The sequence below is a fragment of the Typopeltis vanoorti genome, chromosome 3 (genome assembly GCF_054136105.1).
Source record: "Typopeltis vanoorti isolate ZY-2024b chromosome 3, IOZ_Tvanoo_1.0, whole genome shotgun sequence".
Taxonomy (NCBI): Eukaryota; Metazoa; Arthropoda; class Arachnida; order Uropygi; family Thelyphonidae; genus Typopeltis; species Typopeltis vanoorti.
Window position 1 is genome coordinate 59474397 of NC_143551.1, and position 19205 is coordinate 59493601.

General features: G+C 33.9%; 1 protein-coding gene across 1 annotated transcript in view; it reads left to right on the forward strand.

Annotated features, from left to right (window-relative positions):
- Positions 1-19205, forward strand: part of r (carbamoyl-phosphate synthetase 2, aspartate transcarbamylase, and dihydroorotase rudimentary) — a 489668-nt gene that overhangs the window by 439910 nt on the left and 30553 nt on the right. The window contains exons 38-41 of the mRNA XM_090390424.1: positions 2379-2520; positions 6449-6519; positions 6824-6949; positions 12174-12329. Of these exons, the coding sequence (XP_090246550.1) occupies positions 2379-2520; positions 6449-6519; positions 6824-6949; positions 12174-12329 (495 nt within the window). The remainder of the gene's footprint in view (positions 1-2378; positions 2521-6448; positions 6520-6823; positions 6950-12173; positions 12330-19205) is intronic.

The following is a 19205-nucleotide window of genomic DNA, read 5'->3' on the forward strand; positions in this document are numbered from 1 at the left end:
ATATAGTTAATGAACTGAACTACATAAGTTCAGCCTCTTCAGTTAAAATCAAAAATAACCTGACAACATCAGCATTCAATCAACTTTATAATTTGGCATCTCCTGTTAAGAGAGGAGATAACTGAGCAGCAAATAGACATAGATTGGAAAATTCTGGTAAACTATTAACCTTCCTAATTGAACAATGACTTAGTGATTTTGACATTAATTAACTTGATTTTAAGCTAATGTAACACTTTTAAATTTAAGATTCTAGATTTTGTATTTTATTTCATACTTTTCTAGTTCTCTTCTTTCTTATGTCTCCTACTGTATTTACTCGGCGTTGTTTTTGTGGGCATTATGTATGCTTTCTACCATTTCCCTTTGTTTACTGACTTTGGTTACAGTTTTCTCCTTTCTTTTGGTTATCCTAGTTTTAATAAAAAATGTGAATGAATTTTATGCAGTACATCCCATAGGATTATTTCTGCCAGCTATATTTTGTAATGTTGGTTATAAAGAAATTCAGTTTGTTGTAGTGAAGGTTTTATGTAGTGTTTGCAATTGTATTGTGTTCTATTGTTATGTGCCATCCAGTCATTTCTGACTCTTGGTGATTTTGCAAACAAAGGCTCTCAATCTCACTTGGCTTCTTGTCTTTTTTCCCAGTAGTTGGTCATTTCCTTTGTTGTCCATTCAACTCCTTTGTGGTCTTCCTCTTCTTCTAATACCCTCAATCTTCCCCAGTATAACTGCTTTTTTCAATGATTCATCTGCTTGCATAATATGTCCAAAGTACATTAACTTCTGTTTAGCAATCATTGCCTCCGAGGAGCATTCTGACCTTATACTCTCTAAAACTTTCTTATTAGTCATTTTTGTATTCTGTGGGATTCTTAATAGTCTCCTCCATGCCCATAACTTAAATGAATCGATTCACTTTGCCTTCTTGATGATCCAGCTTTCACATCCATACATTACTACTGGAAATACCATTTGCTTTGACAATCCTAATTTTTGTGGCCTTGCTAACATCTCTATCTTTGATACTTTTTCTGAGGTTTAACGTAGTTTTTTTTTTTCCCCATACCTTCCCTTTTAATTTCATCTTCATGTTGACCATCATTTCTTATTCTAGTTCTCAGTAAATCATAACTTTCAACCACCTCTATTTTATCTCCCTCAATCATAAATTCATCTAAATTGCCAGAAGCTACCACTTTTGTTTTGCTGATGTTTAAATTAAGCCCAGCTTGATTGCTTTTCCTTTTAACCATCAAAATAAACCACTTCATATCTTAGTTTCTACTTATGAAGGTTGTTATCACCTGCATATCTTAAATTATTTTTCTTCCACCAGTTTTAATTCCGGCTGGGCCTTTTGTCTAAGTCAACCATTCTCATAATGCATTCACTATAAATGTCATACAGCTCTCTAATCAAGAGAATTAGATGCTCATTGATTCTCATCACAGTCTGTTGTGATCCACACACACAGTGGATACTTCCTTCTGAAATTCTCTTGTTTACTATCTAGTCTTTAGTTCCTCTACCTCTCCTAAAGCCTGCCTGTTCTTCTAGCATTTCTCTATTCACATTATAACTCAGCCCTTATTGGATCACTTTGACCATAACTTTTGTTGCATGTGAAATTAAAGCAGTGGTTCTGTAATTCTCACAATCTCTGAAATTTGATTTTTTTTTTTTTTAATTGGCATGAATATTGATGTTTTTCAATCTCTAGGCCAGTATATTTTCTTCCAAACCTGTTGACAAATAATATATTTGCTATTTCATCCTCACCAACAGCATTTCTTTTGGGCTGCTGTTCCATCGTTGGAGTTGATATCACTTTGCTTTTCATTATTATGAGTACCTCAACAAATTCTCTCCTTTCTGATTCTCCTTCAACATTAATATTCTTCTTGTACAAATCCTTTACATACTCTTGTCATCTTTTTTTTTTTAACAAACTTTTTATTACTCTTAATCTAAACATAAACTTCTGTTTAACTTCATTTATCTTTCTTGTTCTACCTTAAGCATTAGTTCTATAGGGCTTTGGGGAGATCTGTGATACTCTTTTCTGTAGTGGATCATTTCATTATAGTGGTGTTGCTGTAGTATGCATCTGCTGTATATGCACCATTAGGCATTAGTGTATTAATATTGTGTAAATTTAAGAAAATGCATGATATTTAGTGGGAATCTTCTGTGATGTCAGTAACTCCATAATAATCTTCCCTAAATATAGATATTCATCGCTCTTTGTTTACATTTTGATTTCTCTGTTTCCTGTTAAATATAACACTACATCAATGGATTTTTTTTTTTAATTCTTAGTATTTCATATTATATTGAATCATTTATTAAAATATTCATGAATTCCATTGTAGGGCAAGGTAATGGCTTCAATATTTTATGAAGTGAGTACTAGAACAAGTTGTTCTTTCTCAGCTGCAATGCAACGTCTTGGTGGGCATGTAATCTCAATGGATGCTTCAACTTCTTCTGTCAAGAAAGGGGAAAGTTTTGAAGGTAAAAGCTAATTTTAAAGTAGTTTTAAATGGACTTGTTCTACACCTAAGAAATTTAAAATTGCTGTTGAACTGTTAATGTTTATAAATCCTTATCCTTTCAACAAAGTTGGTTTTAGTAAGACATGCGAAAAACACTCAGATATGAACTACAGTATATATGTAAACCTTTCTCTTCTGTACTAGTACAAGTTGAGCCTCTCATGGGATGGTGATTCACTATTTTCTCCTCTGTTGTGCAAAATCTTTTATCTTCTGGCTTACAAAGTTTGTAATGTCTGTAACCATATTAATTGTTCTCCTCTTCATCTGTCCAGTACCCTGATCCATTCTCCCTATGTGACTGAATCAATTCTGGCTATTGTCATTTGATATTATCCAGAATTGTATGTGTGCTATGAAATTCATATCTTATTAGTTCATTTGAATTTTGAATTTTCTGGAGACATTTTATTTCAAAGGCTAACAGTTTTCTTCCAGATTTTCTGATTGTCTGTATCATTTCCATAAAAGCTAGTGGAAATAATGATTGAAACATAGAACTTAAGTTTTAGATTGCTGATAATTTTTTCCATCCATCCATTCCTCATCTGACTAAGATGGATAGAGTCCCATAATTAGGGGTTTGGGGCAATTTAATGCAGCTGGCTTGCATTCCTTTAAGGGTAAGTTATTTATCTGTAGATGTGTGTGTTCATACAGCCAGTTTATCTGTTTGGGAGGAAAAACCATGCAACCTGCATATGAAACTTGCTAAACTTTCATCTTCATTTGAAAAGCCCCAATAAAGGTTCATGTCCTAGATGGGGTTCAAACCTAGATCTTTCCAGCCAAAGAACCTTGTCTACACTACCTGAACTGCAAAGGCTCTACGATTTATTATTTTTCCATATTTTTTTTTATAATTTAGTCATTATCCATCCTTTTGAGATATTCTGTGTTCAATTGCTGCATTATCATTTAAATCAGATGTGATCACTGAAGCTAAGTGGTTAAAACTTCATTCTGTTGCTTGTTTAAAATTGTTACTTCCTGTGCTTTTCTCCCTATCTTGTATTTTTTAGTGTTATAATTTTGTTGTGATACTGTAGATTAGGTTTATTAGTATCTGCAATATCAAACTGAATCAAATTAAGTAAATTCTGGTTGATTAATCATCCAGAGTGCATAACTTTACATTTGCTAACATGGAACTAATAGCTATTTTCACATGCCCATAATTCCACCTTATTCAAATCATTCAGCAAATACTGTGTCACCTGTTAATCTTTCACAGTATCATTAATGTAAAGAATGAATAACAATGAACCAAGAATTGATCCCTGGGGTACACCACTGGTCACCTTAAATCTTGTAGACTTACATCGCAAATACACCACTTTTTGTTATCTATCACTTGGTCATCCTCTTACCCAAACTTTTGAGTTTTCTTTATCCTGCAGAGCCAGATCTTTTCATACAATAGCTGTAACCCTTCTGACCTGAGTCTTATAATTTTCATAGCTCCTTGTGCATATGGAATTCATCTTTTTCCTAAGAATCTCTTGCTTAATTGCATATTGCATTTCACTCCCACTCTGTTTATTTTTTGAACTCTGCAACACATTCCAGTATTGCATCATGAATGTATTTTTTTTTTTAAATAATTCCCATGCACTACCAATATCCTGTTCATCTAGCAACTGATACAATGGGATCAAACCTTGTATTTTCCTCATCAGTTGGTCATAATTTCCTACTTTTAAGTTTAGCATGTAACATTTACTGAATGGAATATCCATACACTTAGCTACCTTCTCACATCAGAACAGCATAATCACTGTCACCAACAAAGCAGAACAGCCATCTTTTACTGAAATCCCCTTATGACACTATAATCAGGTCTTATGTTCTTTGACTTTGAGTTCCTCTCACATACTTGAAAAAGTTTTCATGTATGTGAAATACTATAAATACTTAAATCCCTTCTTTCGAACTCACTCCACACATCCAAGAACTTGCAACTATTCTTTCTATATATGATAGTACTCTATGATTAAGTCATTTTTTGTTGAGATCACTGCTTCCCAATCAATATTCATATAAGCAAAGCTACCCATGATTGTTTATTACCGATTAGGGTTGTTTGGCAATGCACTTTGTCACTAGCAGCTGATCTGCTCCTCATCATGCAACATCTTACCATGAATCTGATCTTGTTAGACTCCACCTTATACTATATAGCTTCAAACTCACTGCTACATTAAAACTGTTATAGTACGCCCACACTTTCAAGAGCTTCGCTTGGCGACTTGCTAAGAATGGTCAATTCATGCTGAAGGGGAGAAAGAAATGAAGGATGTACGAATTGGTTGTCAACACGCGAAATCGCGTTCTTTATAGGTAAAATTTTCCAACTGTTATACAAGCAAAATAGTTACCACTTTAAAAACTACAATGATCATAAAAGAGAAGTTAATTTTCCGACATGTAATAATAAACAACTCATCCCCCAATATGGATTGATTCCCCTATTATTGGAATGGATTCTCCTTCTGTTGACATGCACAGAAGTGTCGAAGGGTCTCATATCTGTCAGCATACTATAGTAATATTGATTGCAGTCATAGGTTTCTATTCTAACTAGACTTAAGCTTATCCAGTATCATTAGTATCACATTTTATCCTTCCTAAAATACGGTACTTTTTACACTTAATACCAGTTATTACATCTGGCCTCTGAGAGCCAGGTCTCACTAACACCAATAATCTAAGGTCATAACATATTCACTAAAGCAAGAAACTCAACTCATTGTTCCTTATAGTCCTGGCATTTGTGTGCAGACAAGTCATCTCCATTCTTTCTTTTATACTCTTCTCTGTAGGCTGCAATACAACACTTGGACTAATTCTTTACTTATGCAGACATCCATACCAATACTTTACAAGTCCAAACTGGACAAACACATAATCATCTTTTCATTCAAGTCAACTCCATTAATGAAGAATTGTGTCATTAATATATGTTCTATAACTTAGCTCATATACACAGATTTGTTCATTGCTCTCATCATAATCTACTTTCCTTGACTCTATTTTTGGTCTCATGCCAATAAGTAATAACTTCTCCAGACTCCTCATACTACTTACATTCAAGTTCTGGCTGTCCCTCTTATATAAATCTCTTCTTTTGAACTCACTCCACACATCCAAGAACTTGTAGTTATTCTTTCTATATATGATAGTACTCTATGATTAAGTTTGCATTATTGTGAGCTACCTAGAAATCTACCCCCCCCCCTCCAATGATAGTCTTTCCATGTATTCATTTGGCAATAAATGACTTCGGAGCAAACTGTCAACTTCCCTTATTGGTTGCAAAAATTAATATATTACGTAGTTGCATTTATATTCTTGTGGTCAGTAGAGTGCTCATGAATTTTTATAGGTTGCTGCATTGTTCATTTTACCAAATTGGCCCAACTCAGTCTTTTGGAATCTATACTTATGAATTATCACTGTAAAATTCTTATACAAACATATATAAGTGGTATCATAATCTTATTACTTACCATATTTCACATCGGATGTTATTAAACTCCTGATAATCTTCCAGTGTTTTAAAAATTTATTCATGATTATATTCCGTCTGCATATTATCTATCATAGTTTTATTGTTGATTATTTCCTTAAATAATGTTTTGAAATTATTCCATACTGGAATATCTTCTTTTTTTTTTTTTTAATAACCCTGCCATCTTTACCACTGTTTCTTTCCTTACAAGATTTTAGCTCTAAACATTTTACTGATTCAGAAATACCATATTTCCTTTTATGAAATTATAATTTATTTTTATGATATACTATATTGTTTTTATGCAGAATATTCATATCAAAAGTTTTAGGAAAAAATTTACAAAAGCCATTTTTCTTTTCCTCCATCTTATTAGATACAATCACAATAATGTCGGGATACAGTGATGTAGTTGTATTAAGGCATCCAGAACCTGGTGCTGTGTCTGTAAGTGTTATATGTATCACATCACATATTGGTATTATATATTTCCATGCTATGAAATTTAAATTGCAAGAATAATTTTTGTAATAGTAATTATTTCATGCATTTATATCTCAATGATACTCAAGAAGGATAATTCTTTCACAGTAAATAAAAAGTTGCACTGGAAACCAGTAACTTATATTAGTTTCCGCAAATTATTTTTTTCAAAATTTTCAAGAAAGTGGTTTCTAATAGTATATATATATATAGAAACTACATTTTCTACAAGGTTATTAAAATAAAATGCATTGTGTTTTTATTTTAGCGAGCTGCAAGTTTGTGTAGAAGACCTATGATTAATGCTGGAGATGGTACAGGAGAACATCCAACACAAGCTCTCCTGGATATTTTCACAATAAGAGAAGAAATTGGTACTGTAAATGGCCTTACGGTAAATATTTTTTATCATAAATGCAATTCAATTATTTAATTTTCTTTGTCCTTAAACAATAATAAATGGTTGTTGGTTATTGCTTTGACAACATCTAACTTAGAAACCAGCTAAGAAAAGACCTACAAAAATTTCCTCTAGGCTATGATTACATGGATACCTGTAATATCTGAAATTTTTTTGTTGTAATTCCCACCAGGGAAAGGTTTTAAACCTAAAGTAGGTGCACCAGTAATACACAAGTGGCCTCAGGCCTGTAGGTGAGACAGTAATCTCACACTTAACAATGAAATTTTTGCCCTTGAAATAATACAAGATTGTGAGAAATATGCCTTCACTCAAGCTTATGTATTAGTTATACACATTCATTATCATCATTATAGTGAAATTGCTCAATATAACTACTGCAGTCTAGGAAAGATTTGGCTAACTCCCTCTTTTTAATATTATTTTAAAAGAAATTCTATAACAAGCTGTTCTTTGGTCTCTATGGGGTTGCTATAATGAGAGATGACTATCATTAAACTGATACCACCAAGGACTTTTCGTTGGATGCCTACTCACTCCACAACAGCCATTATACTTAAATTCATCACTGAAAATGCTCGCCCCCCCCCTCTCTCTCTCTCTATTAGCAACTTGTTCAAATCGTTTATTATAATTTAAATGAGTTACCAGAAAACTATCACCATAGCACAGTCATGTAAAAAAAAAACGGGTTGAAATCCATCTAGGATAAGAGGGAACTATTATAATGTTTTTTTCAAGTGAATTTGAGTTAGCTGTGGAAAGTCCACAGGTTTTTTTCTCCTGGGTGTTTTCACAATAAGAAAAGAAATTGGTACTGTAAATGGCCTTGTGATAAATATCTTTTATCAGGTTTTTGTTCCTGTAAAACACAGTGTGTTACAGGAACAAAATCAGTTAACAGGATCTCATGCAGTTAACAGATATACTAGTTTCATGCCCTTGGTTTACTTCTGCTGCAATTCCAAACAGTATCAATATCTTTTTATCACCTTTCTTATTATCATTCCCTTATTCCTGTTCTACAATCATGTCAACTTGGTTATCAGTCTCAATACTCTTAAATGTTTCCTCATCTCCTTGAAAAACCAGACAATTAGATATGAACATAGCAGTCGAGATGGTTATATCAAGGTCTTGATATCACAGAGCAGCTTCTTTATCACTAGTTTTGTCTTTGTCAAGATTTTAGATAATCCTTTGCTTTTTTTTTTTTTTATTGCATTTGCAATGTAGCTACCGATCAGTAGAATTGAATCAGTTTAATGCTACATCTTGAATCTTTTCAGAAATCACAGATGCCCATTCTTGTTTTTCATAGTACTAGACTATTGCACTTAAGTTTGTCCTTACTAGTTGAGTGTAATCAGTAAACATTTTTGATCTCTCTCTCTCTCTCTCTCTCTCTCTCTCTCTCTCCTGTTATATCCTAATATCACTAACACAAAAGATAAACAGCAAAGGCTCAAGGACAAAACCCTGTGTACAAGGCTCTGTCCTGGACCTTTGCTGCTTATCTTGTATAGTAGTGGCCACTTAATTTTTAATTTATAGAGTCCCTTACTCTATATATTTTATAGTAGTCTTAAACATGAGATATCTTATGTTTAAGACAAAATTGTTTTGTCTGTTGTAGTAGTACAGTCGATTTGAAGCAAGTTGAGAAAGAAGAAACTTGTTAATATTAGTTTTAAGGAATGTATAAAAAGTGTGTTCCAATTGATGGCAGTAGCAACACCAACTACCAACACCAATCTTCAATTCCCTGCACGTAGTACGGTGAGATATGGATTAGGAACAACCTTCACTAAATACTTTGGTCAATTGCTTCACACAAGAAATTAGTTCTGTGTGTCCAAGTACAAGCCTTCTCAGACCATGGCGATCTCGTTCCTGACAGAATGTCTTAGGACCACAATTGCGACTTTTAGACAAGCAATTTGGGTTATTTTTCCACCAATAAAACACATGGGATATCTCACCTTTTGAGAAACCGGTCATCTCTGTCAGCTTTCCTGTTTTTAAAATCATGGCTCCTGCCAGGTGGACATCCACAATAAGCCTTTATTGAACTCCAAAGGATCCTTTGTTTTTCCCATTGTGATCAACACTATTGAATTGGTGAACAGCAGCATTCTTATCTAGTTACCTAGATCACGTAAGTGATGTTTGCACACATCTGCATAAAGGATTCTAATTGAATGGCTGGTATGTATATAACTCTGGAGTTGAAGTGACCAGTAATTGTACATGTTCTAATGGTTTAGTAGAGAGTAGGGAATTGTCCTTTCCATTGAATAGATGGTGGCAATATCTATACAATGTAGGTATAGGAAGAACTGAATATCAAAGTGAAAAACAGAAAATCCTCAATGTGTGAATGGATTCCTGATTTGTAGAGAGTTAGTAGTTTTTTTTGGAGTTAAATTAATACCTTGAGCATAAGGCGGGAAGAACCTGATTTCTTCTATGTGGAAGTTCTTGTGATATGTTTATGTGATGTTTAAAGATTATCAGATAATTATCCAAAAAAAAAAAAAAAAAAAAATTGGCAAGAGATTTAGATCTTAAAATTTAAAGAAAAGGTTTCTGTGAGAAATAACAGGTGTGAGTTTTGCTAGCACTTGAAGTTTAGGCTTCCACAACAAAAGAATAAAAATGCGAAGTTGGAACATAAAATAGATATTTCGTGAAGTTTCTTAATCTCATTAGAGTGTGCAGTTTGTTAAATGAGAAATAGGAATGTAATGTACCATTCTCAATAAAACTGAATTGGATTTTGTCTTAATTCCAAATTCTTTTAAAAGTTTGACAAACAAAACAGTTCATTTTTAATTCCTTCAAAGTTTTGCAAATCAATTTTACAAATTGAGATTTCTTATGCACTTGTACAATTGATCCAAAATGAGAGCTTTTTTGCTGTTTCAAAGTTAGCATCCCTCATTAAAATCATTTCTTAACTTGAAACAAAAAATAAAATAAACATATCCTGTCTTTTGCAGTCCTCAGTATGAAAGTCTCGTTGATGTTTGATGCCTGTTTTACTATCTTCTTCCACCTTTCTTTGTCCAGTGCACAGTGTCGCAGTTTTTTTTACACCTATTCCACACCAGTCTTTTATATCGTGTATCCATTCTCTGTATGGTCTACCTCTTCTGTTTAAAAACCATCCAAAATACCAAACATAAATGTCTTTATCTTCCGGTCCTCACTCATTCTACAGATGCGTCCAAATAATCTTCTGCATTAGATTCTGTTTTGGTTGTATCTTCTGATAGAGCTCTTCACTGGTGATTTTCTGTACCCATCCTATTCTTAGAATCTTCCTGTAACAAGTTCTTTCAAAGGCCAAAATTCTTTTTCTTGATTCCTTATTTATTACTCACATTTCAGATCCATACAGTACACCGCTGAAGATGCATGTTTCCAATACTCTTAGTTTTGTTTGCAGACTGATCACTTTACTTTTCCAGATGTTATCCATGTCCTTCAGATTTGTTCTTCCCTTTGCAATCCTGATCTTTATTTCTTTTTTACAGTCCAAGTCATATGTCAGTTTACTTCCCAAATATGTGAATTGTTCTACGTTTTTGGTAATTAGTTTACGGAATGAACAACGCATATAAAGTATATTAATTAAAGATAACTTTAATAAATAACTTCTATATTTCGGCAACGTCATGTTGCCATCTTCAGGAACATAAAGATATGGTATGTGCACGCTAACAAAAGCACATGAGGAAGAAAGCAAGATACTAATATTGTTCCTACAGTCCTAATGGTGCCCTCTGGTGGGCTAATTTGGTTGACTTGGCAGTTGGGCTGAAGATCTCAAAATGTAAGTCTCCCAAATTTGGGGTAGTTTCATGCACTCAAATTTGTTGGGGTTAGGAACGTTTTTTAGAGCTGATGAAGATTCCTTGAATAATCTTTCGTATTTAAACTTGCTGCGGTGTATTATTTTTGTTTTCTTCCAACGAATTCTATGGTGGGTATCTAAGGCATGGTCATTCTCTGCATACTTCCAAGGTTGTGTGGAGGTTATGAGCCCTTTAGTTGGAAAGACCTGGGTTCAAATCCCATCTGACATGAGTCGTAATTTGTCGTGACCCATCAGGGGACTCTACCCATCCCAAAGGATTGGATGAGTTGAAGAAGAACATGATATTACTCCATGTTAATCCATAATTTCAATTACCAGTATTGACTATCTTGTTGCCTGGCAACATGCTCTTTTTATGATGGACTGCCACTTTCTCCATGAGTTCTTATGATGTAGCCAGGTTTAGTGAAGTTTGAAACAGTGGAATGACTGCCTAGTTTCATAAGGGAAAGCTACTTGTGTTCATATGCCTAAAAACCTTTTTTGAATAGGAACCACTTTAAAAAAAAAAAATTGCAAACTTAAAGAACATTGAATACTATCACAGACATTTTGGTGAAAATATGAAGAACAATAAATCATGTTAATTTTAACACATGCAGAGCACTAATTTTTAAAATAGAGTATCTGTCTTTATGGGCATTATAGTTTTGATAAGTCATGTTATCCAATTCTCACTGAAAATTACTGATAAAGCCCAACCAGAGTTATATAAGCATAATGCTGCTCTACTACAAACTACTTCCTGATGTCTTTACCATAACAAGGGTTGACTGTAGCTACAATTTTGCCTTTCCCTGATCACTATTCCTTGAATATAACTTTCTATATTTATTATTTAGCAGAATCTTACCTGTTTAAGTGCTCTTCATCTCAGTAATACCCGTTATGCCAGCTTGGTATCTCTCTAGTTCATCTGCCAGTTTGACTTCTTTTCTAGGAATACTTTTTAACGTGTGATGGTGCACATTTTTAATTCTGTAGTTGTTAATGATTTTTCCCTGATGAAAACAGCATGTGGTCCTTGTTTAATTGCTCTACTAAGTGAGTCCCAAATTGTCAGCCCATTCCTCCTTATTCACTGTCTTCATTGGATTACTAACAAGGCACACCATGTGAAGTTGGGAATTGGACACTTCATCATAAGTCCCAGTCATTTCTCTCATTTCCTATAAGCTACGAGGAAGTTGCCTCCCATGTATGTAGCTTTGACCCTTAAATGACATGTGCAAGTGCAATGAAAATAAAATTTGCTTGTTTTGAATTGGACTATATTGTTGAATTTTTTTTTTTCTTGTTTTTTTTTCCCCTTAGGTAACAATGGTTGGTGATCTGAGACATGGACGAACTGTTCACTCACTGGCACGCTTACTCACTCACTACAAAGTGCATCTAAGGTATGTTTCGCCACAAAATCTAAGTATGCCAAAGTCTATCATTGATTATGTTGCTTCTAAAGGAGTACCTCAGGTAAGAATAAAGATTGGTTAAATTATAAATATTCAATTTACAAGGCTATAATTCAGTTTTTCTTTATATATATATATAAAAATGATAAAAAATCAGAAGTTGGTGCCAAATATTTTATAATATGTGATACAGAATTTATTTTATGTGTGCTATATGTTACTCCTGTACTGTAGGTGGGTTAAAGATCCAAAAATGTCAAGGGCTTAATATTTCTCAGGTAAATGCATTTTTGTGGGTTTCAGGGTGTTTGAAAAAACAAAATGATTCATGATTCCATCAAACATCTATGTAGCATATTGGTGATATGGCATCTAATGCTCAAGAAAATATCCCAAAATATATGGGAATTAAGTATGGCAGAAGACCTCAACAGTGGATTTTAATATATGATTCTACCATTGATGCCATCTTTTTGCTCCTTTAATTTTTTTTCAGAACTCTCATATTAGTGGTTTCTATGCTTTCATCACTTCTATTTCTAACCCAGCTGCCAGAGCTAAGTTAAAAACAGTATGAGCATTGTCCTGTGGCTGCCTGGTTAATTAAATGTTTTGGCTAATTTCAATTATTCCATATAAATTTATTTAATTACCATCTTCATTAAATATTGTATCTAAATAGCCAAATTGTTTTGTGTTCTGTGGTTTTATCCATTGAGAATAAAATTTCCATTATAATAGACAAGAACATGGAAACTTCAGTTTCCATATTCTTGCCTATTTTTATATTTTTGGTCTTTGATTGCAGATTTCCATGCCAAATTTTAATATCAGTTGTTCGGGAAGCTTGAAGACTTGTGCTGGATTTATTTTTTAATGTCAAGTTTAATGCCACTTTCTTTCATAATGTGATCCATATAGATGATAATGGGCCCTATTATCTTACACCTGATTTTACAACAAACTATTATCTTCCTATTCTTACATCATTGCTAAAGACTGACTTACAACTTAAATACAGACTATGTATTGCTTTATATAATATATTATTTACTACATATAATTGTAACTTTTAGAACAGACTAATCTCTTAGCATACTTTGTCATATTCCTTTCTAGATCTATAAAACTTATATACATATCCTTGTTATATTCTCATTATTTCTCACTATTTATCTTAAAGTGAAAATCAGATCCTGACAACCTCTGGTTTGGTCTAAAGTCAGGTTTTTATTATCCTAGGTTTCTCTTCACTTTTTCTTAGCTTATTCTCAAGTGTGCTTGCATTGATCTTACCGGAACAGGACTTTGATGCCAAGATGGCAGAGAAAAGACCCAGAGAGAGACTAAGATCTAGGCAGATTGATTCAGACATAAACCTTTGAAGACAGAAGTGTTAGATACAACAATATTGTAATGTTGCCATGTAATAGACTAATTTGGATGAAAATTGTCGTTAGGAAAGTAGCATTAATGTAAACTGAATCACTTGGTATTGTCATAGTAGATGGATGAATGAATGATGAGACGCAGATCATTCATTCCAAAAAAATTACAGCATATATGCAGTTTAGGATAGATGCCACAAGGTGTTGGATTACATCTTTGTCTACAACATACCAGGCATTCACCAGTCCTTTAACTGGCTCATATTTGACAGAACTTTGTTCCCAGACAAACGGCACTCCATTTCTGCATTTTGTCAACTTCACACCAAGACAACTAACATGCGTCTGAATAAAGAGCGGAGGGTGGCAGTGAGTTAGCATATAACATGTGGAATTATTTCTCAGTCTGCATCAACATGCCATTTGTCAGGCTCTTATGTTTAAACTTACCTACATTGCCACAAGTTTTTGCAGGTTGTTTGAACATGAGAATTTTAGATTAAATTATTAGCTTATTTAATTTTCAAGCTGGACAGGGACCATTTAATCCTGAATGGTCATATTATTTTTATCATTTTAGTTCTAAAAATGCTATTCTCTTTCTCTTGAAATTGAAATGGAGTCAGTTGTACAAAAAGAAATTAAATTGCAGATTAGATTTCCTGTGATTAGACATTTGATGCTTTTTTTTGTATCCATACCTAATTGTTAATTTTATTTCTCTTTAAGCATTCATTCAAATCTTTTTTTTTTTTTTTATTCTCATTGGCTGTTGTTACATGGCATACCATCCATAATTCTGAAAAAAAAGTGTTGGTAAGTGGATATGCTAATATACCAAAAGTGGTGCAAAAAAAAAAAAAAAAGTCTAGGCTAAAATTATGAAAATAACGAAGCGGGACCAATTTTCCCAACTGTCATGAGTATCTTTCATAAATATTTCAAATTTTTATTTGGTCCGCTGCATAACATTGTCTGAGGCTTCAAATTCAGTTTTTCCATCTTTGATATTTGAGCTTTTTTTCATAACATAGAAGAATAACTTCAGTCAAAGGCATATGTATAACAAATTTTATTTGTTGCCATCTTTGTTTGGCAACATTTCCAGCGCATCCAGCTTAACACTACTCTCAATGCTGCAGCTGTCTTCCTCTGTGGAATTTCTTATTACAATATGTTCCTTTTATTTACACCAGGTTTTCAAATAACTAAGTCTAACCTTGAAAATCACATTCCAGTTGCTTCTGTTCTTAAGACTGACTTTAATGGCCATAATACTCAGTAGGTTAGTGCTAATGTGAATGAGCGAGGCTGTATTGTTGAACATATGCTTGATGCCGATTACTTTTTTCCATAATGGATAAAATACTTTCTTTCATATTCCTACTTGCTTGTATTCTGCAATAGATCTTGCCATCTGCTCACTTGCCACTGTTTTTTGGGATGTCAAAAAGAACATATATGGAAGCTTCACTTTCCTGTACATTCTAATATATCTTCACCAGAACTATGTTCTCAATCATAAACACCCAGGTGGGTAATTGACCTTATTGACTGGAATACCTTTCACATTTTAAATCTAATCCTGAGAGAGTCTGCCAAACACCCATTAAAAAGACAGTTAATACACATAATATTTTATTATCCAGGTATCAACAACTCTAATTCTAAAAATATTCACTAGATTTCTGCTGGTCTCCACTGTACTTTCACTAAATCATGGTAGAGCCTGGGAGTATATTCTTGAGATACCTGCAATATCAAATATTACTTCTAAACATATTTGGACCACAACATGTTTTATTAGACTTTAGTTAGAAACAATAATGGATCCATTTTACATCATCTATAAGCCATGTAGCACTGGTTGCAAGATATGATAAAATCAGGAAAATGAAGTATAGATATTATGCTGGAATTTAATGGATATGTAGTTGCCGAACCCAAAGGTTACAGAACTTTAGGAGAAAGCTTTGCTAGAATCTTAGCATGAGCATCATATTTTTCTGAATTTTTGATATTCGAGGCAAAACAGGGGCTGAGGGCAAATGTGCTACAATTATATACATACCAGCCACTGAATTAGAAACTTTTATTTAATAGTTTCTGTTAAATAAATTTAACCGTGTTGGACCTCCTTTAGCATGAATTGCAGCATATATGCAGTTTAGCATAGATGCCACAAGGTGTTGGATTACATCTTTGTCTACAACATACCAGGCATTCACCAGTCCTTTAACTGGCTCATATTTGACAGAAGAGAACTTTGTTCCCAAATTTGTTTTTCTAACATGTCCTATATCCGGCTTGTCCAACCTGCAGGCCGCATGCGGCCCAACAAAAAATCGTAAACTTACAAGCTTTATGAGATTGTGACTAAAAAATACCATTAATTATACTACAAATACAATTTTAACATGCTATTAATTTATAAGCAATGAACTTTTGAATTTAACACGATCGTTAGCAATGAGAGATTCATAAAATCATTCTCAAATAATTGTATTTATTCAAAATTGCTGCTCATGCGAGTAGTTACTTCTCGACATAATAAATGGCACTAGCGCTCTTGCTTCCTACTTTTACCACGCAATAGATGTCTCTCTATGTGCGCCATGGGTACGCTGGTACGGCTTTCGTATCAGTGCAATTGTAAACAGTTGAGTTGACACCGAAGAAAGGTGCAGACGTTACGTGTGTTTGTGGCGATTTGGCGAGTAATTTTTTTAGTAGTAAAAATTTTGTAATTATTAAACCTAGCTTTCTAATTTTGAATCTTTTTTTTTTTAATTCCAGCATGGTTTCCACAGAGTCTTAAAAGAAAGCCGAACCAAAAAAAAAAAAAGGAAAAATTATAGAAGAAGGAAGATTGTTCAACGAAAAGTGGACAGACGACTACTTTTTTTGTCAAGGCAGATACTAAGGAAATCTGCTTAATTTGTAGGGAATTTGTGCCAGTTTTCAAAGACTACAATTTGAAGAGGCATTACACGCAAAAACATACTGCGAAATTTAGTGCATATATGATTTGCGAAATGAAATCAAGTCGTTTATGGAATCGAAAACAAAATTCGTGCCAGAACTTGACGATGAAAACTAGCTCACAGATTTGGCATTTTTAGTAGACTAGACCGATCATTTAAATGAGTTAAACATGCATCTTCAAGGAGAAAACCAACTGATCAATACAATGTTTCAAATTATAAGAGGGTTCGAAATGAAACAAACTATGGTAATCTCAAATTAAGGCAAACAATTTTATGCATTTCGACACATTGGGTAAACATGGTCCTGTGAACAACGAAAAATATGCAGCCTTGCTTTTCGATTTGATACAGGAATTTGAGAAGAGGTTTCAAGAATTCTGGTCATCAATTTTTTGATATATTTGAGACTCCATTTTCAGTTGACATAAACATATCACCTGCCAATTTTCAAATGGAATGCATAGAGCTACAATCTGACATTCGACTTAAAGAAAAACTTAATCATGTCTCTTTAGTGGACTTCTATAAGCTATATCTTCCCAGAGAAAAATATCCCTCGCTTCACAATCATGTCTTATTCATGTCATCACTATTTGGAAGCACCTCATTTGTGAGCAGCTATTTTCAAGGATAAAGCACACGAAGAATAAAACTAGAACCAAAATATCAGATGAGCACTTTGAGAACTCACTGAGAATTGCAACTACTTCCATCGAACCAAATATCGAAGCATCGGTGTCTCAAAAACAATGTCAAACATCTCACTAATTTCATGTCTGTCTTGTCTTTTACTTTTATAATAAAAAATTCATGAATTAATGAAGTTTAAATTACTTAAATATGTTAACTGGGGTGCTTAAGGGTCAAAGCTGTATAACTGAGAGGAGACCTCCACATAGCCTTTAAAGGAATGCGGAGAACCGCCCAGGGCTTCTGACCTAATGTCCAATCCTCACCTTCTCATGGTGCACCCTGTTGGGTATCTACTTTGATACTGAATGAACGAGGATGGGCTGGCAATTTGGGATTTAGCCAACCAAATTGTATTCTGATTGGTTAAACCAAAATAAAAAATGATGGTACAACATGACAAAATTTCACGCTGGCTGGGCATCACCTGGTTAAACAAGGCCTCCGTTCTTTTCGCCAGGGAACCAGGGCGAACAGCGAAAAGTTAGCTACTGGAACAAATCTGAAAACAAACCCCAACTCAACATCACCAGAGTTAAAGATCGGTACTATCAACGTAAGAAGCCTGAATGGCAAAGAAATGGAGCTAACTGAGGAATTAGATAAGTACCAGATCGACATAATAGGGTTGACTGAAACAAAAAAGACCAAAACTGGTGAGATCTTTCTAAGCAATAAATACAAAATGTTATAATCAGGCAATGACAATCACGGAAAAGAAGGAGTAGCCATAGTATTCAACACAAAATACGAGGCTAATCTTTTTGAATGGCTGTCAGTCTCATGTAGAGTAATGTGGGCAAATATGAGAATGGGGACCTGGACAATGAGACTTATTTGTGCCTATGGTCCCACAGAATGTTCTACTAAGGTAGAAGTGGAGGAATTTTTTGATGCTTTAGAAAAAGCAACTGACACAATGAAAAAGGAAAAGTTGGTCCTTGTTAGGGATCTAAATAGCAGAGTAGGAAATGATTGTGAGACATACAAAAATATTTTGGGAAAATTTGGAGAAAAGAGCAAAGCTAATAATAATGGCAAATATCTGTTGGATTTCTGCTCAGGACATGGACTGGTTATTACTAACACCATGTTCCAACATAAAAATGTGCACAAATTCACATGGACAGAAGAGGCTAGGAATAAGAAAAGTCTCATTAACTATGTTATTGTTGATAGTGATGTTTTTTCCCTGGTGCAGGACACCAGAGTGTACAGAGTATTTGAAATTGGAAGCGATCACTATTTAGTCTTGAGCAGGATAAAACTGAATTTCATATTGAAAAGAATAACATGTAAGAAAGTTTTAAAGCGAATAAAAGTTGAGCAGCTCTCAGATGTGAACTGTAGACTAAAATATAGAAAGATTATTGAAAAGAAAATGAAAGAGTTTGAGAACAGGAATCAAACCTTGGAGATTCAGTGGCAAACTCTGAAGAAAACATTGATTGATTCTGCCAGAGAGGCATGTGGTGAGGTTGTGTGCAAGGATAAAAAAATCAGAACTCCCTGGTGGACACAGGAAGTTAAAGAGGCAGTGAAGGAAAAGAAGAAAGCATATCAAAAGTTCCTGGCAAATAAGTCAGCTTTTACTCTTACAGAATACAGAGACAAATGTAAGAAAGCTAAACAGTGTGTAAAACTAGCTAAACAAAAGTCATGGGAGGACTTTGGCAAGAATATAGAAAATAAATATCAAGAAGGTGGCAAAATATTCTGGAGGTTGTTGAAGAAGCTTAGGAATGGAGGAAAGAGTGCTGTTAAAGGAGTTAGAGATGATAAAGGTGACATGAAAACAGGAGAAAAAGATATCCTTGAAGTATGGAGTAATTACTTTGAAAAACTGCTAAATGAAACAAGCAGTGATGACAG